This window comes from Nyctibius grandis, chromosome Z, assembly GCF_013368605.1.
Source record: "Nyctibius grandis isolate bNycGra1 chromosome Z, bNycGra1.pri, whole genome shotgun sequence".
Classification (NCBI taxonomy): Eukaryota; Metazoa; Chordata; class Aves; order Nyctibiiformes; family Nyctibiidae; genus Nyctibius; species Nyctibius grandis.
In genome coordinates this window covers 10,681,555-10,708,888 of record NC_090695.1, presented here as the reverse complement: position 1 = coordinate 10,708,888, position 27,334 = coordinate 10,681,555, and the positions used below count along the sequence as shown (strand labels likewise).

At 40.5% G+C, this 27,334-nt stretch overlaps 1 protein-coding gene across 1 annotated transcript in view; it reads left to right on the top strand.

The window, feature by feature from the left end:
• Positions 1–27,334, top strand: part of ADAMTS12 (ADAM metallopeptidase with thrombospondin type 1 motif 12) — a 176,725-nt gene that overhangs the window by 59,650 nt on the left and 89,741 nt on the right. Inside the window, 1 exon segment of the mRNA XM_068422777.1 lies at positions 13,048–13,222. Coding sequence (XP_068278878.1) covers positions 13,048–13,222 — 175 coding nt within the window.

Below are 27,334 nucleotides of genomic sequence, written 5' to 3'. Positions count from 1 at the left end.
TGTTGAGTATGCCGCTGACTTTCAGAAGGAAATAACGGTCAACAGCAGATTCCTGGGGAGAGGTGTAAGAACAGGATGGAAAATAGGGACGTCTGCTTGATATACTGTCTGTTTCTGAGCGGTAGGTGGTATTTTTCTATTTAAAAATGTGGGACTAATCTCCCCTACATGGATTTATCCAGCCATTTCTGGAACCTCTTTAAAACATTTTCGATTTGCAGTTTTCTGTGGCAAATGCTCCTTCAGCTTAAGTATGTCTTGGGTGAAAAAATCTTTTGTTGCCTGCCAGCTTCTTTTGAAGCTCTCTACCTCTTCTGCTAGGGCAGACAGCGAACAGCCAGAAACTCTCCAGCTTCTCTGTGCTCTTGCAGCTTCCCTGTGTTGTCTCTTTTCCAGTCTTTTCAGTTGCTTAATATACCTTGCTCTGGAGAGCATTGAACTTGCTGATTTCCCACCAGCTTCAGGAGGACCTTAAAGTATTTAGCACCTTAGAGAAGGTAGTTGTCATTTTATCAGATTTAGATCTTAGCAGGGGGGCACTTGGAATTAGCAGAGACGTTACGCTAGTCTTAGCATAAGTGGTTTACTCAGTTACTGGTTTTGTACCAAATTTAATTTGGTTCTTATTGAGTGTATGTCCTGCCAAGTCTTGAGTTGAAACTTGACTGTGAGTAGACTGAAGAGTGTTTGTTTGTCTTGCAGGCTTTTGTTCATATTGAGGGGTTTTGTTGCACAACTTGAATTTCAAAGTATAGATCATCTCTCTGCACCTCTGAGAGAGTTGTTAATTTTCTACCTGCAAGGTGTAGCGTCTCACACATGCAGGTAATTTCGACGATATATCAGTGTGTGCACTGTACCTCTCATATTAACAGAAATGGGTTTCAGTCAGTATTCAAGCTTCAAGGGGGCATTTAGATCAAGTTCAGAGCTAACTTAAGTGCTTTATGCTTTTAGACTAACCTGAACCCAATGCTGAATCTGATGAGCTGTCAGCTTTGGTATGCATGGGAGCTGGGGCTTGTACTAGATTAGTAAAAACATTTATGGTGGTGTGCCAGATGCAGTCATAAAATCGCTTCATTCTTCTTTCTCAGGCGGACAGAAATAACAGGGAAGGTCAAATGAGTGGCATGTGATTTGTTTCAGGCCAGCACAAGTTTCGCACTTCTGCTGTGATTGCCAGTTATCATCGTGCTGGTTCCCAGACTGCCATGTGCTAAGCATCAGCCGTCTACTAGAGATGGCACTTTGTCCTCCAAGTTCTGGGACTCAGTTTGAATCTTGTTATGGTTTCATTTCATTTCTTCTCCCCTCTCCTTCCACATCCCATTTTTTACTGTCAATCCTTTTTCAACACAGTCACTGGTTGTGATGCAAAACAACCTTTTTGGTGTTGTGTGTCACTCACTATCACACTGATATCTTAATATGCCACAGGTGCCCTCAACTGCGGACTGAATTTTCCTGTTTTGTAAGGTGTTTGGTTTTGATAAGCTCCCTCCCCCTTCATTCCTCCCCAGTGATAGTGCAGCAAGCTGTAGCTTGAGCATGTCTCACAGCCTGTTGCAAGGCTGTGCGGAGCAAATGGAGCAGCTGTTTTCTCATACCACCCACGAAAACAAGGGCAGTGTGTTTCAAGCTGCAGTTGTTGAACAGAAGCCATGATTCCTCCTGTAGGCACTGAGCTGAAACTCCGTGTCGCAGTGCTGTTCTGAGGTTATTCTTTGGTGTGGGGCAGTCACCTTTCAGAAGGCACTGGAAGCATAAATGGTAAGTGAAGAAGAGGCCGAGGGCTTCAGCAGAGAGTGCCTTTTAGGTCACCTTGATGTGACACTTTATGATAAGTGGTGGCATGACCCTTCCTAGACATGCTGAGATTCATTCTTAAGTCCCATCTGTGGTGCACAGCCAGAGGCTTTGTGAGTTTGGAGAAAAGAGAGGCACAAGCCTTCTCCCCCAACACACCTGTGATAACTGCAGACCTAAAATATGCCATCTGCTCTTGACATCTCTGCTTGCTTTTGGGCTGGACAGAATGAAGCTAGGAGAAGAGCGTCAGCAGATGGGTCAGTGTAGTCCAGTCTGATGTTGCTTTTCCCCACAGACTTCTGTTTCTTCTTCTTCTTCTGTGGAGTGGAAGAAGTTGGGCTGTGACTTTCCCTTGCTTTGGTCTTGAGGAGAGTAAAGCTTCTGCCAGGCTTTCATCCACTGGGAAATGGGATAATTGTGCTTTCTTCCATCTATCTGCACATGTTGTGGCAGCTGTCATCATTTGTATCTCTGCTTTTCTGACTGTTGACTAGGGTTCCTGTGGGTCACAGTAATACAAAAGATACTTGTCAATAGAAACAATGCCGCTTCTCATTTGATCAAATACTTGCATTTAGTTATTCTCTAATAAAGTTTGAGCTCTGCAGTATTAACATTGTTATGTTCACTAGCTTGGAGTTAGTTTTAGAATATAAGCGAGCAGGAAGCCAAAACAGCCATGGTGCTTTCTGTCTCCAGGATTAGAGATCATGTCCGCTCTGTTGATTCTCTTGCTTGTGTTTTTATTGTTAATAGAAAGCACAGTTTAGGCAAAGAACCTCTTACCAGTCTAGTGTTTAAATCTTTACTCTTCAGTGTTACATAGGCATTAAATGGTCAAACCTGATCTGCGTTGCGAACTGTAAAAGTTTACTGTCTTCCAGATGAAAGCTTTAGAACTTCTCACCCTGCTATCGAAAGTCTCAGAGGGGGTTTCAAATGCTGGGTAGTACAAACCATTTTTATAGTGTTTATTTTCATTTTCATGAGAGGCTGTTCTGGTATTAATGAGATGAAAAAAAAAACCCTATTTGTACAATGTAAGCCCCCTGGATACAGTGCTTTCTGAACAAGTTTAATTAGAAAGATATGAATTAGGTGTTCCAAGGGTATTTTCCAGGAATAAAACAGCTGTTGCTCTTTCCTACTCTTCCAAACTAAAGGTCTTTTTGTGGAGCAATTGGGCAAACTTTTTGTTTTGTCTCAGAACAGTGACACTTGCCAAGTTGTTTTTGGATCCGAAATGCAGTAAAAATTTGCAAGACTCTCACCCTCTGGTGACTGTAGTCAAAGTAAGCCCCTTGCACCTGGAGAAACAGGGTGTTTTTTTGTTGTTGTTTTTTTTTTTTTTGCAGCACACATTGCCATTAAAATTTGCAGCACAAAAGCAGGGGAAAAGAGGGAGGGGGAAAGTGTGGATAAGAGGAAAAATATTGTGTTATTGTTCCTCAGAAAAATATTGTTATTGTTCACCAGAGCATGTCCTTCAGGCTGGATAGCAAAGCTTATTGATTTTTAATTTAGATTTAACTTGCTGTTAGATTCACCCTGAGGTAGTGCTTGAGGCTATATTGATTACTCTTTCATATTTCTTGCTTGATGGATTGCCCCGTTTGACCTGGCTGATTTTTGCAGGAGGAAAAACTGAGTGTGCTTTGTCCTCAGGAGTGATGTAACTTGCTGTGTGGATGGGCTCAGGGCACAGACTAGGCACCATCCACTCAGTCTGTCCTGGTGGGGTGTCACCTCGCTGGCTTTGGGCAGACTAGGCAGCCCAAAGGACTGCGACATTGTCTTCTTGAAAGACATAACAGACTTGTCAGCAATTGAGCGACAAAGGAAATGTTGATAAAAGGTGCCTCAGATCTCAGGAGTGCTCTGGGCTTCAGAGAGCCCTTGGTAGTCCATCTCAGCTACAATGTGGAAGTCACACTGGTAAATAGAATAAGGGTTCAGACTGTGTTTGAGTTAATGAATTAGGCCAGCTGTGCCATGCAATCTCCATGCTGGATGCTCAGCCTGTGGCGAACACAGGCTTGCTTCAACTTAATATAACCAGCACTGGAAGTTGTGTAAAATTTATTAAATGTCATCTTTGCTGTATTTTAAGATTATAAAAATGGCTAGTTACTAAATCTCCTCTAATGGATTATAAATTTTTACCCTGTTGGAATTTAATGGTATGTCTGAGCTTTAGATGCAGCAAAGGAGGACAGTTTTGGCTTAAGGAAATTCAAAAAGTAGAGAACGAGAATGTGGAAGGAAGCTGAAAGGCTTTCTGGGAACTGGACAACATTAAGTGACTGCTGCTGGACACTGTGTTGCAGTTAGAGATGTAGAAGCTGTGGGAACATAGCTTCATGTTCCTCATGAACTGCTGGAGGTCTCAAAGCAGAAGCCTGTAGAGAGACTAATGAGGCTCTAAGCAGTTTCACAGGCACACATTTATCATCTTTTGTTTGTGGATCTTCTCTCGTAAGAAAAAAAAGTAAGGTGGGAGGTTTCTGTGATGGAAATTTAGCCACGGCCAAGAGGGCACCCACAAGTGAATGTATGAATGAGATACCTGGACTGTTTCTTATAAGGATAAGCAGAAAATAGTTGGAAGAAGTAGTAGATGTTTTTAGGATGGACAATAAAAATTGATAATGGAGGACGCCATGACCTGAAGTTTGAACAAAGATGTCTTTTAAAATTACATGTTCCAAGTATTTTTTTCATGTGAGCATGCTCAAATCCCCACAGAAGATTTATTTCACAGATAATTTCCTCAAGTATAAATGAATGTAGCCGAGGTACTTCAGATTCTGCAAGAGATGCAAAGCTTACAGTGAGTTGGGGATCCATATAAATTATTCCTGGCTATCAGTGTTGCTTAATGAACTGTTTCTGGGGCACAGCAGAGGAGCAAATGAACACAGGATTTGGAATATTTACTTCTCTTACCCTTTTTTATGAAGGGTGGATTTTTAATGCCTTAGCTTTTTAAAATGTATCTTTGATAACCTTCATCCAAGTCCCCATCTCCGCGAAACTGTGGGAAGAGGAATGAATCTGTCCTGCTCAAGTGCAGTGAAAAGAAGAAATGAAGTTGAGCGTGGCCACCAGCAAGCTGATGCCATAACCCAGAGTAATGATTCTCTGCCAAGTCTCTCAGCTGAGTGATCATGTTATTGCGACTGGTTGGATGGTAGCTGATCGACATAAAAGTAGAAACATGGCTTTTCTCCTTTGCTGAGGGTGTGTCCCCAGCCAGGAAGGCCCTTGTCTCAGAAGTATTCAGGGCTGAAGTCTCACCATTAAGAACCTGAGAACTGGAGGATATCAGACACTTACTTCACCTCTAATATCTTATTTCTGCCACAAAAAGTCCACCTTGCTGTAAATTTGGCTTTTTTTTTTTTCCTTTCTTTTCTGTCTGATGGAACTTTCAGAGCTCACAGTGTGCAGGGCCTAACTCTATACATTTCTGACACCTCTGAGCAGTTTTGTAGCTACTTCTAAAATATACAAGGTAGCAAATGTGACAAAAGAGGATATAATCTTATGATATGATAGTATCCTGTTCTTTCACTCACCTTGTCGTCTTAAAAATAAGCTGTTATCATTTTGGACCAAAGCTATGTTAAAACTAAAAGACTGTGTTCCAGTGTTGTAGCACGTTTTTCACGAAATGCTGCTGAAAGCATCGCTTTTTTCCTGTAGAACTCTATAATAAAGAGCTAGAATATTGTCCTTTTCTGTGGGTGATGTTCATAAAAGTCTCCTGTCAAATTTCTCAGTACCTAACAAATAATCAACCTCCTCTTTTCTGCCTGAGCAATGGCATATCAGGTCCAGTTTCTGTAGCTCTAGCTGAGGACAGAGGTGAAAATTTTACCTGGACCCTCATGTCACGGGGTTTGTGTTCTGGCTGAGATAGGAACAGATGACAAATCAAAGAGAAGGATTCTTGGGAAAAAAATAACACACAGAAAGCAATTAAGTCATAAGCTGAAAAAGGAAAATAATCTCAGCGTGTGTAATACTTACAGATGATTTACTTCACCAGTTGCAGTTTTGCTTATATGCGGCTGAAGTTCTCTGGTAATGCATGTTTGCTACGGCACAATTTTTACTTTAATTAGAAAATTATTTTCTTCAAACTGAATTTCTCTTACCATGCATTACAGTTGTAATAAGCATCTGGAGCAAAGTACTTAAAGGTAAACCAGAATCTTGTCATCTTATTTTTGTTTCACATTGCTTCTGAAAACTCGCCATGTTTTCAAGTCTGCCGCTGCCCTATTGTAAGAAATACTGCTGTCTGCTTTCAGTGAGTTACACACTGTTCTCACTACAGATGTTATTTTTTGGCATTATTGTCAACATAGTCAGTTATATAGCTTTAGACTGCAAATTGTTGGCTTTTTCCTTCCCTTTTTCTCCTGACATGCACCCATTAATTCCAGCCCCTCCTGTCTGGGATAACATTGCAATTGCAAAACATTAGCCAAGGCTAAAGCTGCTCTTTTCCCTTCCCACAGGACTCAGCTTCAGCTTCCCACATGGAAATGGTTGAAAAAATTCTGCCAGAAAATATATTTTGACAAAACCCCTGAACTTTTGACTGAAAGAAATATGTGAAGAATATCTGCTTTCCTCTGGAAAATGCAGATTTCTTCTGAAAATAAAAAAAGTTTGAAAACTTTGAAACAGAAGTGTCCCAGGATCACCATGTCCTCTTAGCGACATGCAGTGTGGGAGGTGTGATGTGTCCAGGGAGCTGTTTGTGTCAAAATAATGAGGTACTTGAACTAAAAATCCCATTGTTGCAGCACTTCCAAATACAGTCTGGGAAACATTTTCGGCCAAAAAATGTCAGAATTTGGGCATAAAGAGGGAGATTTGAAGGAGCGGAATACAACAATTTAGAAAAAAAAAGCTGTGGTAGATTTTTGGCTTTTCCCCTACAGGCATTGAGGGAAACAGACCAACACACACCCACCATCACATCACACCACACAGACACACACCCACCCACACGACACATCCCCCCGCTACTATTTTCTGGCCATTTCCATTACTATCTTACATGGTAGGTTTTCATAAATAATTTTAAATGAGGGAAACTTGGCTGCAGTCATTTTTTCTGTAGTGAAAACTAAACTCTGTAATGAGCATAAATAAGGCTGGCTTATTTCCGATGAGGCTTTCGTAACAGTGCTCCTTTGTGTATTCTGAGGCTGTGTGAATGCACTCAAAAGCGGATGATGCTACAAGCTGCTAAAAAAAAAAGAGCATATATTATATATATACATAGCTTGAAATCTGGTGGACTTTAAAACAAAAATTCTTGCTCTTATATTTGTGAGTCAGAAAAGAACAGATATAAAGAGCAAAACTAAAGAAGTACTTAATCAGCAAAGAGAATTTTGCTGGTTCTGTGTGCTTTGAAGTAAGTTTAATGTGAAGACTGGTGGTGGTTTCTTCCAGTTGTTCTGAGCATTTCATTTCTCGGAGTATAGCCTGTGCAGGATGAAAGTGAAAGTGCAAAGCATGAGTTCAGTAGGTGCTGAAAGTCTCTGGAAGCTGTTGGAAAGCGCATCTGCATGCTGGAAGCGGACTTTTACAGTCACTTCATCCCAAGCAGCACTGGTGGGCACAGTGCATTTCCCACTCTGATTTCCTTGATTGGCTTTACCCGTAAGTTTACATAGTTATCTCTATAACGCATTTCTCTATAAGACAGACAGCATAAAAAATATTTTTTCCCCCAGTAGGTTACCATTTGAAATATGAAAGCTTTCTTTTTTTACAGTAATAGACTATTTCTGAGAGAACCACGTTTCTCAGGGTTAAAACCATGATAATTTTATTCACTAGTGCTAATGTATAGATCATGTAACTGATGGATTGTTTTAATGTATAACTTAGAGTATAACTTGTGTGTGCTCTTCTTTATGATTCTGGACAGGAATGAAAATCATAGTTTCTACCTGACAGCCAATCAATTGAAAATGAAGTAGTTTCAGGATAAACAAAGCAAGGATAAAGGATTTTGATTGAGAAGATACACAAATGCCTAACTTATCTTCCAGTTACTTCTGGGAGTAGCCATGAGAAGAACTTTTCTCCTGGAGGGTATCAGCTCCTTTTCTTGTCGTAGTGCAAAAGTGGAACTGGCAGATGTTTTTAGACATTCAGAAAATTACATGGTACTAGAATTAGGGGAAAGATTTGAGCTAGGTTCCAGAACTGATCTTTTACGTGAGCTGAACACTGTGTCTTCTCATCTCTGTTAAGTTCAGGCACACAGTGCAGCATTTGCAGATAATAAAAATGGAGCATGTTGTAATGTTTTACAGATTTTTAGAGGATAAGGAGTGATGCACATTTTTTGTATCACTCTTCAGTTACTTTTCCAGTCATGAGCATACTATGTGCAGAAAGGTCTACAGTTCCTGAGCCTCCCTAAATTTGCTTTGGCTCATGGTACTTCAGGTAACACAGGATATAAAACATTTCTGTACCACATTTACAGAGCTGTACTTAAGACACTAGTCTCAAGAACCCTTATCTCCTTTTGGACTGGTGACTGGTAGTAGTAATACAGACCAGATAATGTATTCAGATTATTTTACTTTTTCTGTTTTCATTGTCTCTTCCAACTTACTTTCTCCACATGCTGTAGCACCGTGAGAATTGCAGTTGCAAGATAAATTAGGGCAACACATGCACTGATTTCAGGCTAGCAACATGAACAGAGAATACCCATATGTTTAAACTGTCAGGGAAGAGGGAGTACTCAGCGAGGTTCGGTAACACACTAACCGCTTTGGAGAGAGACGATCTGGCCTGGTTACAATATCCTGTCTCTGTCCTGTAACAGGGAGCACACTGAGGCAGCTCACTGGGGAGAGTGCACATAGCACTAATATGCATGTAGGATGTAATGGTGTTTCTCTTATTTTGTATTGTAGTGGTGATAGTTTCAAACTCTTTCAGAAACTCCCAGAGCACAAAGTTCAAGTGAAAGGAAAGATTGCTTATAAATGTCTTACTTTATTGCGGAATTTGTTGCAGACAGAGCAGGCAGTTTTGTTTAAATAACTTCTGTGGCTACTAGCATTTAGGATCCATGAGAACTTTTGGAACAAATTATTTTTTTGTTACAACTTGCAATTTGTCACCTTATCTAGAAGTGTAGTACTTGGGAAACTGTGTGTTCTACTGGAACTTTTGTATAAGAACATTAACACAGTGTCACCCCAGCCTTTTCTTTGCAGATTTTCTAGGTACTGCCGGTAGAGCCTGGCTTTAGTCTGTAGACCAACAGAAAACAGGAGAAAGTTTTACACAACAGTGATGATTTATAACTTCGTTTTTTAATGAGGATTCCCAAGTGCTGAATGTACATTCAGTCTCTTGGCAAATGTCAGGTATGTTCCATAAATTAAATCAAGATGCAGGGTTCATGTTACAATGAGTTTAGAGGCAATACAGGTGCAATGTATGCTTGCTCCTTCTTCTTCCCTCCTCAGACTGCACTATGGTGGGACTCATGGCCATAATTTGATGGCAGGAACAAGTAGGTGGGGATGGGAAAGAGGCAAGGATACCTTGTTCCCAAATGCTTTTTTGGGTTAAACCAAGAGTTTGATGCAGTAGCCTACTGACTTTTAGCCTTGAATTAAGGATATTGATACTTTTCAACCCTGCAAGAAGCAACAGGAGCGAAGGAAGCATCCTCCTGTCCCAAGAACCACTTTTTAGGCTGAGGTCAAAAGGAGTTTTCATTGGTCATTGCGAGGTCAGAGCTAAAACTGGAGAACCTGCAACAAGCCATGTCTGTGGTTCAGAAATGCTTGTTCGGTGGGCTGATGGGTACAGTTGCACTCCGGTGACAAAGCTGGTTTATATATTTCCATGCCATCCCATCAGTTTGTGGGGATGCACCGTTGCACTAACGCCTGAAATGGCTGTGTGGGTGTGCCCAGTGGTATTGCTAAGCCAACCGTGAAGAGCTGTGCATAACCTGAAAATATACCTAGGGTTCTTCTTGTTTTCTTCTGACCTGGCAGCAGTTCTAGCTCCAGCTTAGTTTTGCTACTCTATGGGCTTAGCTGCTTTTCAGCAAGTAGAGATTTTCTGATAGTCCCAAGGTGTCAGGGACTGTTACAGCAAGTTAAATGATGAGTTGATGACACTTTGCAAAGTCTGGAATGTCTCCTTGGTAAAACAGGTCCTCAGACTTCTTCATGCTCTACAGTAACTTCAGTCTGGATGTCGAGTGTGGGAGCAGCCTTTATCTTCCCAAGATTCAGCAATCTGGCTGTTATTAACCCCTTTTAAAGGACAAATATTAAAGCTATTGTGTAGAAGTTACACATGCCTGAGGTAGCTGTCGTCAGGGGAGATCTGACACAGACATGGCCACTTCCATGTGGGACATTAAAAAAATTAAAGGGACATTAAAAATTTCCGCTTTTTCTGTATGAAGTGCAGGAGGCTTCTCTTGGACCTTGCCTCATGTAACAAAGAGGAGACAAGCAAGAAGGTAGTAATTACAACACAGAGAAGGGTAGTGCTGCTGACTGTGTTTCTGTCCGTATTCCATTAGCTGTCAAGAAAAAGAAGGAAATGCAGTAGCTGTGAGTCAAGTAGCCACACATATTCCCGGAAAGTGCCACAATGACAGTGACAAGAACAATACACAAACTAGTGCAGACAAGCAGTTACTGCAGAGGGCAGGAGAGACAGCTCATAGTTTCATCCCAGATTTGGAGGAAGACTGGCAGGGTTTCTGCCGCAGGTGGGTGGGACAGTGCAGTTGTATTGCTGAACTTAACAAATGTTGTCCACAGAATGACATCTGGCTGGGAGTGTTGTGGCTGTATTGGAACAGGGATGGCTTGGGATAGGGTTGTTATAGCAAAAAGCTGTAAGACTGTGAAAATCAATATTCCATACTGAAAAACAATAATGTTAAGAAAACAATAAAAAAAAGTGGGAATGCCTGAAGCCAGGTTGTGTAGTAGCCAGTGTTTGCTGGCTCATTGAGCAACCTTTACTGCCATCTGTGTGTGTGTGTGCAATACAAAATATGATGAATTTTTGCTTTTTCTTCTGCTCCATTACCTCTTGGGCGGAGAGCTGAATTTTAACATGCAAACATTGCTGGGGGATCTTGGGAAATGGGGTCGCTACTAATATACTTCATTTTTTATGTGACTGCCTGGCCTTTCTTCTTAACAGATGCGACTTTGACAAAATAGCCCAGTGACTAATCAGCTTGCCCTATAAAATAAAGGTCTGCAGTAGAGATTATTAGTTCTTCCTGGTTCTAACTGGATTAAAAAACACAGCAGGAAAAGAAGGTCAAATAACTGAGACTTTCAGAATATCCAGGGAAGATTGAATCATGTGGTATGAAAAGGAATGGGCAAAGATTTGTGATGATGCTTTCATTCCTTGAGCAGCAGGAGGAAAGCCACATATACCGATTTCCTCGTCTAGCTTCTGTATAGGCATTCCTGCCCTATAGAGTCGTGCTTGCCTGACATCTTTGTCCAATCCAAACATGGGATTTACTGCTTTTGTAGTGTGTCTCAGGTCCTATATCAAAAGTAGCCTTGATTTATAATTTAAAAATAAAACTCAGCATTTTTGGATTTCATGTTTAAGAATAAGAAGTCTTGATTTTTTTCTTAAAAATGAAACAAAAACCATACAAGCAGTAACTGTAATCCCAGATGAGCAAACACATGTGACTTTGAGTCCTGAACCTGTGAAACTTTATGGGTGTAGCCAAGGCTTCAAATCAAGGCCAGTCTCTGGCTTTTAAACTTTGACTTGCACCGGAAAACGGGACGGAGTTTCTTCTCTTAAGAACTGTTGGGCAAACTCTGTGAAATGACAGTCACAGTTATTTATTTGTACAAGTTTGCTGTGGGATGTATTGGGCCTGTGGCAATCCGAGTGAAGGCAGAAGGTATCTGGTACAGGGGACTTTGAAGCACATTGTGTGGAGATCTCACTGAGCTGCCTTTGGGCTCCTAGTACCTGGAGCCCATGGTTGCTTATACTCTAAGAATACATTTTCTCCATTCATATGATATCCCACTTTTCCTTACCCTCATGTTGGCTTTCCCAACTCTCCAGGAAAACTGTAAGACCTTAGAGTGTTTCAAAAGGGCTTTTAAATTTGTCTGTCTTTGTAAGTTTGAGTACAGCAGCTGCGGGAACACAGTTTTGCTGTGTTTTTTCCTCCTCCAGAGCAAGTTAAGAAGGCTAGTCTAACCACAGCAGGAAAGTGAAGAGGAAACAGAGCCGTAAGAGTGGGATACCTCAATCTCCTGTCACATCCTCACTGTGGGCTGGGATGTCAGTAGATCCTTAGCTTTAGATTTGGTACTGGTCTGTGTATGTTGAAGTGAAAGGGCTATACAATGGTTTTGCAATATTAGCAATCCCTGCAAAAATGCTGAGACACAAGGAACCAAGGCTGTGCCCACTTCATGTGTCTCTTAGATCATGGCACAGGGGGATGTAACTAGTCCTGTGTAGTCCAGATGGATATCAAAGGCTCTGTAGGTCAGTGAAAGCTGGGAGATTGGTACAGAAGTTATAGCATGAGAAATGTTCCAGCCTTTGTTACGTGGGTCTATTGTATGGTCACAATAGCTTGCTGTGATTCATGAAAAGCTACTTATTTCTTCCATTGGAAGCCTGGGGGCCACGTGGGTTTGCAGTCTGAGTTGAGGGTGGACCAGATACTCCAGCCCATCTAATGGGTTGTGTAATCTGACTGTGGAATTGCAGCTAGGAGCAGAATTATGCTTTGCTCTCATGCAACAGCCTCTATTCAGGGCTTGTTCTCTGGGGAATGGATGCAAAATGCCAGAAGAGTGAGATGCAACTCTTTCTAGTGAATCATGTTTGACAAATTAACTTTTAACCTTTCAGTGGCTTTGTGCAAATATGGGAGCGTCTGCCTCCATAGACAGGATTCCAGGTTATTAGGAAGAAGGTATTTTTTCTGTTCCCCTTTGGACTGTTGCGCCTTTGTGAGGTACAAAGCAACCTTGATGTATGCAGCAAAATAAATGCTGAAAACCTGTTGGGTTTGTATTTCTGCAGTGTAATGACTGGCTTATAAGAAAAGCTCAGGGATGATGATAAGAAAAGAGTCTCGTTTATTTTTGAATTCCAGTCCTGGACAGTAGAGATTAACTCTCTTGTGCTTATTTTCAGACTGGGTATTTCCATCTGCCCCATGGAGACTACTTCATTGAGCCCATTAAAAAGCATCCACAGAAGGAGGGAACGCCCCATCCACATATTATCTATCGGGCCAATATCCTTCAAAATGCTTTAAGGAGAAGACGGGCAATCCCGATGGAAAAAGAACAAGCATGTGGACTGAATGGTACAAATATTGCTGGATTTCTGCCTATTTGCTTCCTGCATCTTTTTAAGCAGCTTTTATTTTCCAGTGGTGTGTGCCTTGCCTTCTGCCAGGCTTTTTTAAAATTCTGTAAAAAGAGATTATGCAAAATGAGAGCATCTCAGTGAAAACATCTCAGGAGCTACCCGTCTGGGTTCCTTTCCGAAAACTTAAATCCCCCTTATGACTGCTGGGATATTTTTTTCACACCATTGATCCTTGCTACCCTTCATTTTTTTCTCCAGCCAGAACTGTTCAGTGAGTTTGACTTGAATTCTTGAGTAGTTCTGGAATGATGAGAATTGCAGTCATTATTATTTTTAATAAAATATTCTCACTCCATGCAAGTGCTGTCCTCAACATAAAATATCCCCCCTCTAATCCATGGTTTAAATTTAGGATTTCTAGATTCTCTGTGATAGTTACCAAAATATTTAAAGACTTTTATTTGGTTGTTCTGAAAGTGGAGTGCAAGGCATCAACGGTAAGGTGTTTTGTTAGAAGCGTAAGTAAAAATAACTTAAATATTTGTGCAATAATACTCATCATCTTGTCTTTTGGGAAAAACTAATACACTATCCTGAAAAGGAAGAGTATAGCTCAAGGGTAGTTGTCATCTCCAAATTACAAAGTGACTTCCTTTACTTAGTGAAATCATTTACTTGATTGACTTTATATGAAAAATTTGCAGATCTTGCGTTGGTTCTCTGATGTTTGAGGCCTTCATGCTGACTCTGCACCAAACTTTAGAAAAGGTACAGTATTGGTAGGGAGAATGAATAATAACCTAAATGACATAAGGCCCAAGTTATGTACAAATAGAGCTGCAGAATACACAGGGGTGTGTTTCTGTCGGTTTTTCTCAGGTTAATGGTTAAAGAGTAGTTGGCTCTTTCCCAGGAGTGGAAAAAAAGGAGGAATGTAGGAATTTTTAATCCTTAGTCACAACTGCTGCTGAAGTTTTACTGCTGTTTAATATGAATTGATTCATTAAAGAAGCAAACAACAACTCAGCCCCACTATATTTCTGCTTTGCACTTCTTGTCTGCTGGCAAAGAGCAATATGAGCTGATAGCTGGGGGAAACTAGAAAGCTGATGGCTAGCGGGGAGCTATTCAATCTTCTGTGAAACTGGGTAGGCGAGGATAAGGGGAAGCTGTAAGAATTAATATGAACGCTGTTTCTTATTATTTTTCATCAAATAAAAATATATCTACTTGTTAGACAAATAAGCCTGCAGTTGAAAAGCCATGAACATCTAATGTTGATGTCTATTTTGGCCTAAATCTGGAATAGCTCCCAGATTTTCTGTTTCTTCTGATGACTGCTGGGATGAAGGAGAGGAATTAGTTTAGATTTGCCTGTGAAGAATGAGGAAGTGTTCTTGCCTACTGTCTTCCAGGTTTCTTTTATGCACGAAATGACATCTGTAAGGAAGAATTTTAAGTAAGGAGAGGAGATAGGAGATACCAGGGATCATGCTGTGTATTTGCTTTATGTAGCCTGCTTATTTTCTTTCTCTCTCACTTTTTACCTCTTGTATCTTCCTTCAAAGTCCTGCAGAATGAGACAGAAAAGGACTGGCTGTACCTGGATGCTGGAAAAATTGAGCATAGCTTCCTTGAGATTTCATCACTTAGACTACCTATGTTTGTTCTAATACACTTTTGAATTTAATCTGCCTGTCTGATGTTATTCATTCTAATTGGACAGAACTATTCCTGGTGGTGGTAATATGTTCATGATATTCCAGGCTAATAAAGGGAGTGTCTTATGAATTAACAAAGTAATATACTGTCATTTACGTTTCTATGTTTAACAGACTTGGTTAGCCTTTAGAGGTAATGACTGCTTTTGGTCAAGTCTGCTTGACTGTCACAAAAGTTAAGTAATCAGTGTGAAAAAGTGCATGGGGAAAAGAAAACATTTCCTTCATTACATTTTTGCCTTTTGTGTGACAGGGTATAACAATCATTGGTTCCTCTAAAGGCCTTAACTCTTAATTTGTGTGTTACGTTTTGTTCTCTCACTTCTGTTGTATTCAGCTCTTCAACAAGGGCAGAAAAAGAAAGAAGTCAGTGTCATCTCCTGTTTACATTATGCGTTGTCAGAGAGTAATTGCTCTTGTTAGAAGTGAAATGCAGAACAAAAAAGGAAAGTGAGTTAATTCTTGCTTTCTGTGCTAAGTATATTCACTACACAGGCTTTTGGGAGTACTTGGTGCATAAATAAATTTTAAAGGTGGTAAGTTGACTCTTCCCCCTTTTCAAGACCTCAAGCGCTTCATGCTGTTAAGTTTGATGCCAGAAGTCTGATACACCCCCATGATATCACAGATGGCCCAGCATGATGCCTTTTGAGATCACTTCAAAGCCAAACAATTTCAATTTGCGGTTCACATTTAATTGTAGAAACGAATTCTATTTTACATGTTGAACATCACGACCATTTTGTATTCTCAGCCCTAGCTTTATCCCCACTGGGCTAAAGCTTAACTGATGAAGTGTTGCCTGCCGTGGAACTGGTTTTCGGAATCAAATATTTTAACATTGTGGGCTGAGATTCATCATACAGGGTGTCTGCTTTTGTTTATTTGAGCTCTGATTCTGTTTGTTTTTAAACTTAATCTAAGACGATTGAGTCATTTCTAAGACTTGTGCTTGGGAAACCCTTTGTGTGCCCAGGCTAAAATGTAGTGGTGATTTTTGCTTGGAAAGGTTGAACCACCTGGATGCTTTCAAGTCAGCACACAAAGTTGGGTGGTGATAATAGTAACCTTTTAGTCAGAACTAACCTATCTGCCAGGCGAGGAATATGAAGGCTAGTTGTATAGGCAAAATTGAAAGACAGGAATTAGTGTGGAAGGGAATAGGTAGAGGTCTTATAGAGAATCTTATAACTGAGAATTCTACATTTGGAAGAATTTTGCATGGGAGCTGTGATGGGATAAGGCTGGGGTGGAATGGAGGAGACAGGCTGGGTGCTGTGTGAAATGAGTAGAGGGGTGAGGGGAGCTGAAGGAACAGAGCGACAGAGCGACATCATCTGTGCAAAACTGTTTTTTAAGTCTTTTTTGAGTGATGGCTTGGTGCCATAGTTCATTTAACAGGTGACTAGAATGCCATTAAGCTGTTCCAGACAATAGTTACCTGTTGTTCTTCGTAAGGGTTATGTCTGAGTGCAGGATTTTATTGAATCATGGTCTTGCTTTTTGATGATTAACTTGATACTGCCAGAGGATTCTCTTAAATTTTTCTGTCTGGAAGTGTACAGCATAAACTGTTAGTCTTGGCTTTTGACAGTGAAGTCCTTTGTTTAACCACTTGGAAGAGGGAGAGAAAAAAAGCCTAGGACACTGTTTTATTATCAAAGGATAGCCTATCTTTTTTTGGAAGTACATTGTGGCAAATGTAAGCAGCCTGGCTTGCTGGCAGAACCCCTCATACATACTGTGTAACTTCCATATCTTTTAAAGAGTGATGCTGACATTTTAACCAGTATTTTTTTAGCCTGTATTTAACCACATCAGTTACTATTCATCTTGATTTGCTTACTTTCTCCAAAACACAGACTATTATTCTTAGGAATAATAATATATTATAAGAATATTATTCTTAGGATGGTAAATTCACACATTGAATTGTACTAACTGAGATTCATTCAATGTAGAGGGAAGAGCATCTTTCTCCCTGCATCCCTCTGCTTTCTACGAACAGGCTCTACTAACCTATTTAAAAGATGCTTGCCATGAAAAAAGAGTGAATAGATACATTCAGTCAGAATGACCTCTATTTTAAAGCAGGAACCACAAAAGAAACAGCCTGCAGGAGTGCATGGATTATCTCTCATCTCTGGAAGAGTTTGCCTTGAGCTGAAAACACTGAGTGCCTGCTTGTGCAGACAGCAGGGGATTTAACATTTCAGGGGTGGCGTACCTGGGAAACCAAGACATGGTAGCTGGTGTGTTCTAGCAGTGGGTTAAACAATTGCTGCTAACTGGTATCAAGAGATTCCCCCCTGGCCCTCAAACAAGCTCATGAAATGAAAGCAGAAGATTCTAACTTTCAGGTTTCAGGAAGACTTTTTTTTTTTCAGTTGCTCTATGGAGTTTATTAGAACCTAATCAGAGATAAGATAGACTTTTTTTCATTGTCTTGTACTTTCCTTCTCCAGAAAAAGGAAGAGTCCTCTTCTGTTTCTAAAACCTCTGGATTCTGTGTCAGGGAGATAAGAATCCTTCAACTTTGAGTTTCTAACATCTGACATATGAATTTAAAAAGACTTCTTTGTTCATTTCACTTTGCTGTCAAAAATCCTATTACTTCTAACAAATGAGCAGATGCAAATGTGTAGCCTTGCTAAGCAATAAAAAGGATTCTAGGTTTCATTAGCATACAGATGTTTAATAGATATGTTTACTATTACTTGAACTTCAGGTTTTAAGTACCCAGGATAATGTTCTTATCTCTTAACTTGAGTAACCTAGCGGTTAAATACTTGAATTTAAGCTAGTGGTGTTACAAGTTGTCTCCTTTTATAGTTAATAGAGTAGAACAGTCATTGTCAAAGGCTGATTCATCCTATCCTAAGATGTTGTCATTGACTTTTGGGATGAATTGTCCTTGGGAGCTACCGAGGCTGCAGTTACAGGCAGTAAAAATATTGGTAGAGGAGAAAGGAACAAAATACTGTTTTTTGTGCAATTCTTCCTCTCTAGTTAAATGAGTGCAGAGTCAAAACTAGAACTTTCTCGAAGTGGATCCAAAGTCTGTGCTGAACAGGGGCCAGAGAAAGCTCAATGCTAGCAGAGTGCTAGCACCTGCTTTCCCAGTTCTTGGTTGTTTTCTCATCTTCTCTTTTCTACTGGAATCTAACCTTCAGTATTTCACTAGCTCCTACTAACTGAAACAAGGTGCTTTCCTTAAGTACTTGTGTTGTGCAGGAGGTAAGGGAGAAAAATGTGGAAACAGGAGATTGTTGTTACAATGTGATGATAGTCACTTGTTGCCACCAGAAGGCATCAGAAATGTGATGCACTTCCTCGCTCAATGACTGAATAAATTTTAAAGCTCTGTGAAAGGCCATTTTTCAAATAATATCAGTCAAAACTGTAAGGAGGGAAAAATTACTTCATTGTGTTTCAGTGGAGTGTTTCTGTTCGGTCCCTGTGCCACTGGAAAGAAACAGTGTTTGCTACACCATGCTTGCTTACTGCACTTGCTTTCCTGTAGTTTAAAGGGTAGATTGTGGTCTCTTCCATGTCTTCATTGAAACAGTTTGCTTAACCACTCATCAGATTGAGGAGTCTCAGTCTGGATCCAGACTGAATTTAGTTCAGCATTTCTAACCATGTACTGTTGCAGAGGAATATATTCTGCTCTTGCTCTGTGCCTACAGCTTTCCTTATCAAACTGTGTGTCATGCTACTGCACTTTTTGACTATTGCCATTGATTGGGTAAACAAATGCTTTGGTAATGTAAATGCTAAATTGCTGCAGTATTGATTCAGAGAGCAATAGCAAGCTTTAAAATTAAACTGTACATGTCACATGCCATCCCTTTTTCTTTTGTAGGATAACACTAGCCTTGAACAATTGTAAACCTTATTTCCACAGTCGAAATAGAAAACCCAGAAAGCTGCATTTAGGAAACATTTTTGTTGGAGGAGTTTGAAAATTTGTTCAGAACACTTGACCCATTAATGGAGTAGTATTGGCAAAGCTCATCAGCCTTCAGTCTGGTTAGTGCCAGATTTTTCAGTCATACTGAACTCTCTGTGAACTTTCTAAAAAGAAATTACAATGACCTTATTATTTCTGTGCAGATCACAGATTTATACTTCTTCTGAGAAGTGCTGGACTTGTGCTGTGGGGCTCATGCACTGATATGGGCTCAGTGTTCACAATTAGTTTCTCCGAAGGCTGCATGTCCCTGATGAGCCTCTGGCAGCCTCCCATCGTATGTGACCCACTTTAAACAGGTGTCTGAGCACAGTTTTTCTGCATGAAACACAGTGTCCTTGCAGGTTGTCCACTCCTTTCTTGGGGCTGGTGTTCTTCATTCCGTGCTTCCATCATCTGCTTGAACTTGGATGCATTTTCTGTACTTGGAGAGACTCCTCTGGATGAATTGTACTTAAAAGGAGATTGTAATACTCCTCTCAGCATAGATTTTAGCTTTATGATTAGTTGGGAATGAGGGGAACTGTGTAGCTTAGGAAGTTATAGGATTTTTTCTATCCACCACTGCTTCAGTCGTCTTGCAGAGAACTGTAAACTCTCTCCTTTTTAGGGAGAAGTGGGGCCATATCTGAACTTATCTCACTTTGCATGTAATTACTTGCTAACATGTTCTGGGGTGCACAGATCCTATTCTACATTCCTGATCATCTGCTGAGTGTAGGATGGAGTTCTCTGCTCCAGTGATGGGCGCTTGTGGGAACCATTCTCATAATGAATTTCTGACAATTTTGGGTAGTTTGGGATGTTGTATTTAGTAGATGGAATTTCACTAGACAGCAGTCTGCAAAGGGCATCTTTTGGAGTTCAGGCTGTAATTTCTGACACAGGTCTTTGTATCCAAACTGTTTTAACGTTCGGTTGCTGAAAACAAAGGTCTGCCTCAACACAGATTTAGTGAGCTACTGGACTTGATAGCTGGATGTGATTTGTTGTGAAAGATTTCTAGTAGGGTGAGGTTTGTTGCTTGGTTTCACGGTGCTTGTGTAAAGGTTACCTGTTACAGGGTATCTTTGCAAATAATACCTCATTACTGTGTGCTGTTTCTGAACTGTCCTGAAAAAACTGTATGTAAAGAACAGACTGGAGAGACACTATTCACTTAAAGATCACACGGAATTGCACACAGTTTTTTTCCTAGAAAAAGGAATTGTCCAACAGAAGTAGGCATCCACCCTGATGCACAAAAAAAAAGTGACCAGAAGATTGCTACGCTGAAAGGTACAGAGAATGTTTTTAGTTGACGCCCTTAAATACTGCACTTGTTTGAAGACCTTGTGGAACCGTTTGTTGCATATCCAGGTTTCTGTATGAAAAAGCATAAAAGAAAATACTGATTTTTTGCCGTGATCTCTTCTACACTTCCTGCTTTTCTTCCCTTGCAAATACTCAAACTTACTTCAGCAAACAACATGTAATCAGGTGGCTTAGCTGGAAAACCTACGTATTCCTGTCCTCTTTAAACAACTAATGACGTAGTCTTTGTGCACATAAATTAGACTGTTAAACTAGAGAAAGTCTTTTCTAAACCATTCTAACCAGTCTCAAGAAAAACTGCCCTAAAATGATTCTTTGTGCAAAATAGAAAGTAGAAAGCCTTGATGTTCTTTATTCATTTCTTTTAAAAAAAAAAGGTCTAATTCCATGCTGTCTCTGGTTTGTACTCATTTTAAAAAGGGTCTTGTCTAATATTTTGCTCAACTGCAAAATAGTGTTTGAGTTGAAGCTGCAGAGAGAGATATTTTTGTATTATAAATACTTCTTAAACACAATTTAAACACTCAGTCTGAGTCTTCTACTCTACCAAAGTTAGAATTAGCAGCAAGTTTCTTGACTGCCTGAGCTCTAAAACAAGCTGAATCAAGTTCCTTCCCCTCTGATCTGCACTATTGTCATTTGAGCCCCCAGTGTGGATTCTGCTCAGCTCTGTGGAGGTTTGGATTTGGATCAAAGTCTTTTTTCAGGTGCTGCAGTTCTAACAAGGGATCATTCCTGACATTTTCTGTGTTACTGGCCTGACATTCTCCAGGTAAAATATTCACTGAACCACTCTCTGTTTTATGGAATTTTCTTTTCTATGTCCCAGTTGCATCCATTGCCCATCATGAGGTACTTCTGTCAGTCAGGTCTTCCTCAGGGGAGGTGGAAGGAAATGAGAGGGATGAAATTTCATTTGCCAGGGAGGAAACAGGGAAGAGGGCAGTAAAAGAAGGGATTTTCTTGCAAAGCACAGACCCGTAAGATTGGCAGGCAGCTCAAAGTTGTCCAAACAGAGACAGCCTTAACATTGGGGAATGAATTACTGAACAGCCCTTTCCCCAGCTGATGGAATTAACCTGGTTTTATCCATCATTATCCATTTTTTGGATATTTTTCTCTCCTTAAGCTATAATGAATCATACTGGTTTAGGATGTGTGTGAACCGGATATTTCTTTCAGGCAAACCCACCTGCATTTTTCTCTCTTTCTGGTCCCGTGCGTTTACATACCTTTATAATTTCAAGGCTACCTGGAGAGAAGAGCAGCCAGGGACTTTCTGCAAATGAAAACGGAGATTGTCATTTAGAAAATAACAGAGGCAGAGTCTGTTGACAAGGCTTTGCTTGATTCTCTTTCCACAGGAGTGCAAATTTCAAAGCTCAAACCCAGTTCTAAGCAAATACTTTCACACTTCTTGGCATTTTCCCGTGGGAGCCTAAATAGCTCCTGTCTGTGAAGGATTCTGGCATAGTTTTCTGTAGGCAGTGAACCACAGGGAGTCCAGTTAATTATAGCTGGTGTTAATGGTGAACCTTCACCCTATGCATCACAAAAATGGAAGCAAATTAATAGGATCATGACATCCAACAGGTTATAATGCCTCTGACAACCAAATCTCTGATAGGAAATTGGAATCAAAGGAAAAAGTCACTCTCAAAAACCAGAAACATTCTTTAGCCTGTGCAGTGGTACTCATAAAGAGCTGAGAATGGCACCGGTCACCCCAAGGCAGTGTTATCCTAACAGGACTGCTCGTGTGAGGTGCCTGGTGGCAGCAGTCTTTAGCATCTCATGCGCAAAGATGCTGTCGGCTGCCTCCTCTGAGACGTCTGAATGTCATTTGTGCAGTTCCTCCCCTTGCTCCTTCTAGCAGTTTACAGATGCCTTTGTCAGCTCTCCCCAGTTGCAGGACAGAGTAGCTGGGTGATGGGCTGTCCCTGCTCTACTGTTTCAGTGGCTCGTGTCTGTGCATGGGTGCCTCTTCAAGGGCTTAATCAGGCAAAATGAAATCTTGCGTGCTGAGGTGGAGCAGGACAACCTCCACGGTCATCTTTCAAAATGTCGTGGAAGTTGGAAAATGCTGTTATCAGGACCTGCTTCTAAGAATAGAAAACATTAAAAGCCATATATGTGTCTGAGATTTTCAAGATGTCATATTAGCATAATTCATTTTGGTAACTCCCCTTCTCAGGCCTAGGTTCAGGGCCTCCTCATCTGTGAGAACTGCTCTTGCACTGCTCATGTTTGCTGCAGAAGCACAGCAGGTTTGGGGCTGAGGCTTTGGCAGCTGTATGGCTATAGTAACATCGTCTGAAGTATAAGACATCTGGCCTCAGCCAAGGACAAGGAGGCCCCTCAAAGTGCTAGCATGTGTTTTTTCCTTTGAGCACACTAGTGGGATTGGTATATTTTAAATACAGTGGAGAAATGGAATGGAAAAAACAACAGCTGGTCCAGAGAAAGGCCAAATAAACTCTGTTGTATAAGCCCAGAGATAAGAAGGTTATAGCATATGCAGCATTTCTTAAAGATATCGTATCAAACCTTGAAAGAATAGCATTTCATTTCAAGATTAGCTCCAGAATGTCTTTCTCTTCTCTTCCTTAGTAATCTTAATTTAAGCCAAACTAATTAAAAGGCATAGTTTAACTACCACTTCAAAGACTTATTCCGTGAGTAGCCATTTCTCTTTCACAACACAGACATTATACATTAATTTAGTTGATGTACTTTACGTTTCTTAAACTTCGTTTGGAACATTTAAAACTGAGATTTTTTTTTAAACAAGTCGAGTTTCTGTAATTATGGGTGAACTGTAATGGCTGTTTTCAATGTATAAGAAACTGCTGTGCCAGGAATGTTCACTTACTGATGGATGGTGCATTCATGAGAATTTGGTCTCTGTGTCCGTGGCATGCCTCCAGCGTGAAGGTCTTCAGACAGGGACGTGAAGACTGGGAGATGGGGAAAATGAGGCAAAGAATTTCACTGACTTGACACCTGCCACCCAGCACTGTGCACTCCCCCATCTTGCTTTCAAATTTCGTCTCATATGATGGTGCCAAAAAGATTGAATGGGCTACAGTATTTTAGGGATGTAGCTGTTTTGGATGTTTCTAAGGATGGCTGAAGAGCAAAGGAAAAGGATCCAGCCATTCTCTCCAGCTTTCACCCTTGATCCCCCATAATGACTCATGCTCGTCCTGCTCCTCACAGTCCTTTCATCATGAAAATAAGTCGTGATAGCTTTGAGTGATGCCTGGAAAAAGTACTATTTTCTCCATAATTCTAGAGGAAGTAAGGAAGGAAGGGAAAAAAAGCAGTTGAAATTTAAGTCCTGTACATGTAACATTAGAAAGCAAACATCAGGACTTATGCAGTGCCTTACAATAGCTAATTAGTTCTGGTATAAAAGTAATGGCATTACATATTTGTTTGCTCTGTTAGTTCAGATAAATGCTTTCTGAATATTACTAACTATTGCTGTCTTCAGACTGATTTGTTATTTCTAGGCTTTTATGTAGTAAAACTCAATGGTAGCAGGTGAAATGGTTGGAGGTGTTTCTGGATTTTCCCATAGGCTTGGGTTTTGCTATGGAAACCACTGTGGCACTGCCATATTTCCAAGAGATCTGGAGATCCCGAGATGACAACGGGACAGGCACAGTGGCAGGCTGGAAGAGGTGAAGCAGAACTGTTAGCTAAGACATGTTAGCCAGGGGGTGTTTGATCACACTTCATCTTGGCAGCACAAGTCAGCTTTATTCGCTCTCTAATCATGCTAGGTGATCCACACAGTATGTTTTATAGCCCCTTGCAGGGGAAAGCGTGGCTGCAGTTGTTCCTTCTAGATCTGCAGACCTGAGCTTACAATTAGTTACTAGCTCGCTGCTTGGTACCAGGAAACAGAGGGCAGAGCAGAGCATCGCGGCTGAGGAAGTGGTTGCATGGGGGTGCAAAAACTGCTGTGGGTGAAGAGCACTGGGAGCACTGCTAAGCTGGCTGTGCCAGTACGGGGCTCTCGGCGTAGGCTAATGTTCCTCGATCCTCAGGCGAGTCTGGCACCGTGACTTGAATTCTGTGGTGTCTCATCCTGTCTGCTGTGCCGCATCCAGTGTGCTGCAATAATTTCTGGTTTGTCCTGTGTAAACTTACTTTTAACAGAATTAATGAGCAGGTACAGTTTGTAGAGTGAGAGCACTGGAGAATTCCTGAGAATGGCAATAACACATGAAATAGCTAATATAAATACCAAACTGGGGTTTCATCTTTGCTTTACTAACAGCCAAGGACACTAGTTTTCCAACAGGGTCTTGGAGTATTTGGAAAGCGCTGATTACTGTCTTGCTTTTTAGCTTTTAAACCCCCTTTCCAGTCCTGTTAGTGCACACCATCTATTAATGGTGAGAAACTATTTTGGGGAAAGAACAGGTGAAAAGGAATGTGTTTATATCCATAAGCTAAATAAAATGTTGAAACGCAGTGCTAAAACAAAGCCTGGCAATTTATATAAGGAAGAATAGTGGACCTTCTGTTCAGCTGCTTGGGTGATTGAAAAAGGGTTGTTCAAAAGTTACGAGAGGTACTCCAAATACTTTATCTTGTGTTTTAGAGTATTTTTCTTCCACCTCCTTCTCCTTCTATGTGTTTTGCTAAAAAATAATATGATACTTTTTTTTGATGTGGCTACCATGTACAGTAGGTAGTTCTGTGGCTGACATAGAGGATACCTTCTGGTAAGTTTTGAAAAAAATGGGGTTCTGTCTTCTATGTTCATAGCCCTAAAATAAGATGTAGAAAAAAAAGGAAAGTGTAATCTATATTATTTTCTTAGTATCCGCCTGTCGTTTTGTGTTAAAAGTCAGGATTTCAAGGCAGTTAAGAGACTATTTTTAAACTATCAGTTATAAGACCAGGAAATTCTCAGTGTCAGCGCTCAGTGAAATAATCCTGTGTATATTTCAATGGATGCTTCATTAATTTATATAAGTAAATGCATCCTCATACATTTTTACTTAAATACGTGGGACCTGGGGTCAAATTATTTCTTAACCAGTCAATTCTGCAAATACTAAGACAAAGAACTGTCTAGAACCATTTTTAATTTTTTTTTAGTTTTACCTGTTTTATGTTTGGACATGAAATAATCTGTTTCTGTCTGGTGCTTTGTAATTGGACTCTCATGTTACAGCTGGAGAACTCTCTCAGATCCAGTCTTGAAAAGATACTTTTAACTGAATTCTTGACTTATTTTCACATCTGGAAAATTTAAAGTAGGTGAATCTGTCTTCTTGAAATCTACCCAGAGTTTTAGTGGTGGCATGGCCAAAGAATAAGGGGATGCCAGTTGGGGTGGTTTCAACTAAGTTCCACAATTTCTATGCATATGAGTGTTCAATAACCTCTCTGTTGACGTCTTGAAAGAGATTATTTGAAACGTGTCACAGTTTAACCTGTAGGTTTTGAAAGCTGAACTAGAAACTATTATTTCTTAGAAATGTGAACATATTTGAGTAACTGAACAATAAAAATACCCTGAAAATGCTAATCCAATGCCAGAATGTGTAGCAAAAACCTGACATTGTAAATATATAGAATAGCCACAAAGGCAGGCAGTTTATATGATGAATGTAAATAGACATCCTCTTTAATAACTTTGCTTGAGAAATTTTGTTTAAAAGTTGCCAGTGGTATTCCAAACACTATATATTCTGTTTTACAGTGTTACTTTTTGTCTGTAAGGTGAGTGCTGAGCTGGCATTTACTCTTATACTGTAGCACTGTAGATATTCATGGCAAACACTACTCCTACACCATGAGACAACGTTCGTGCTCATCAGTGAAGAACTCTGGTGTTCTTTGGCATTGCTGCCATGTGGCATGGAACAGTCTGTGTGCATACATTTAATTTTCTCAGCCTCCTGAACAGAGTAACCAGATCTTGGCTACTGAGAGGGATTCTCAGGCTGTGTCTGCTCCTGTGCTGTGCTCAGGAATTGACTGAGAGCATGCTCGTTGGCCCTTGCTGAGTCCATGCTGGGAACCATCCACTTTAATAAAGTAGACAAACAAGTTCCAGTGCCTGGGTGTGTTTGTTCCCTGACTATATTTAACTTACTGGAGTAGGTAAAGCCTGATGGGGCAAGTTCTTGTATTTTTTTGGTGAGAAGTAGAGTAGTTGAGACAATAGAGTGCCATTTTTCTTCATGAAGCTTCAGGAGTGGCATTATATATCCATGGTACACAAAGAGCATATCACCTGGAGATGAACCAAGTTAGTGGTAGGTTCTCTGTGCCCTGGCAGAGCATCTCTCTTGGGACAACGAGGCTGCTGAACTCTGCCAGCAAGAATGGCTTGGGACTATAAGGATGCCATTCACAGAAAGCCAAAGGTGTCAGTTTTTTATAGCTGAGGGTCAAGAAGGAATAAGCCAGTTATATTAGGGTAGCTGAGTTCCTAGTCACGCCAAAACATAAAAATCAAATAGGAGTGTATGAAGACTGCTAAACTTTGGGTGATCATTTACGGCTCTTATTTTGTTCGCTTGCTCATATGTCACAGAATCAACCAGGTTGGAAGAGACCTCTGGGATCATCAAGTCCAACCATTGCCCTGACACCACCATGTCAACTAGACCATGGCACTAACTGCCATGTCCAGTCTTTTTTTAAACACATCCAGAGATGGTGACTCCACCACCTCCCTGGGCAGCCCATTCCAATGTCTAATAACCCTTAATATGTGTAGAAATGTTAATTTTTTTGGATTGTCTTGTAGATTAGATCATTAGTGGTCAAAAACCCCTGCTACAGAAGACTTCAGACAGTCTTTTACTTAAGGTCAGCTTTAGTAGTAAAGACTAGTTAAATAAAAATATGAGCCATACTGGATGGCCCTGCTAAGTTTAACCTCTTGCCATACTTTTTGCCAGCCTGTTAGCACACAAATACCATCAGGTTTTGTTGTCTTTTTGTCTGGGAGTGAATGAAGCAAATACTAGAATGACAAAGAGAGGCGAAATGTAATATCTTTTAAGGTGCTATCGAAAATAAGCTGTATGTGTAGAAGACAATGAGATGAGTATCTACAAGGAGA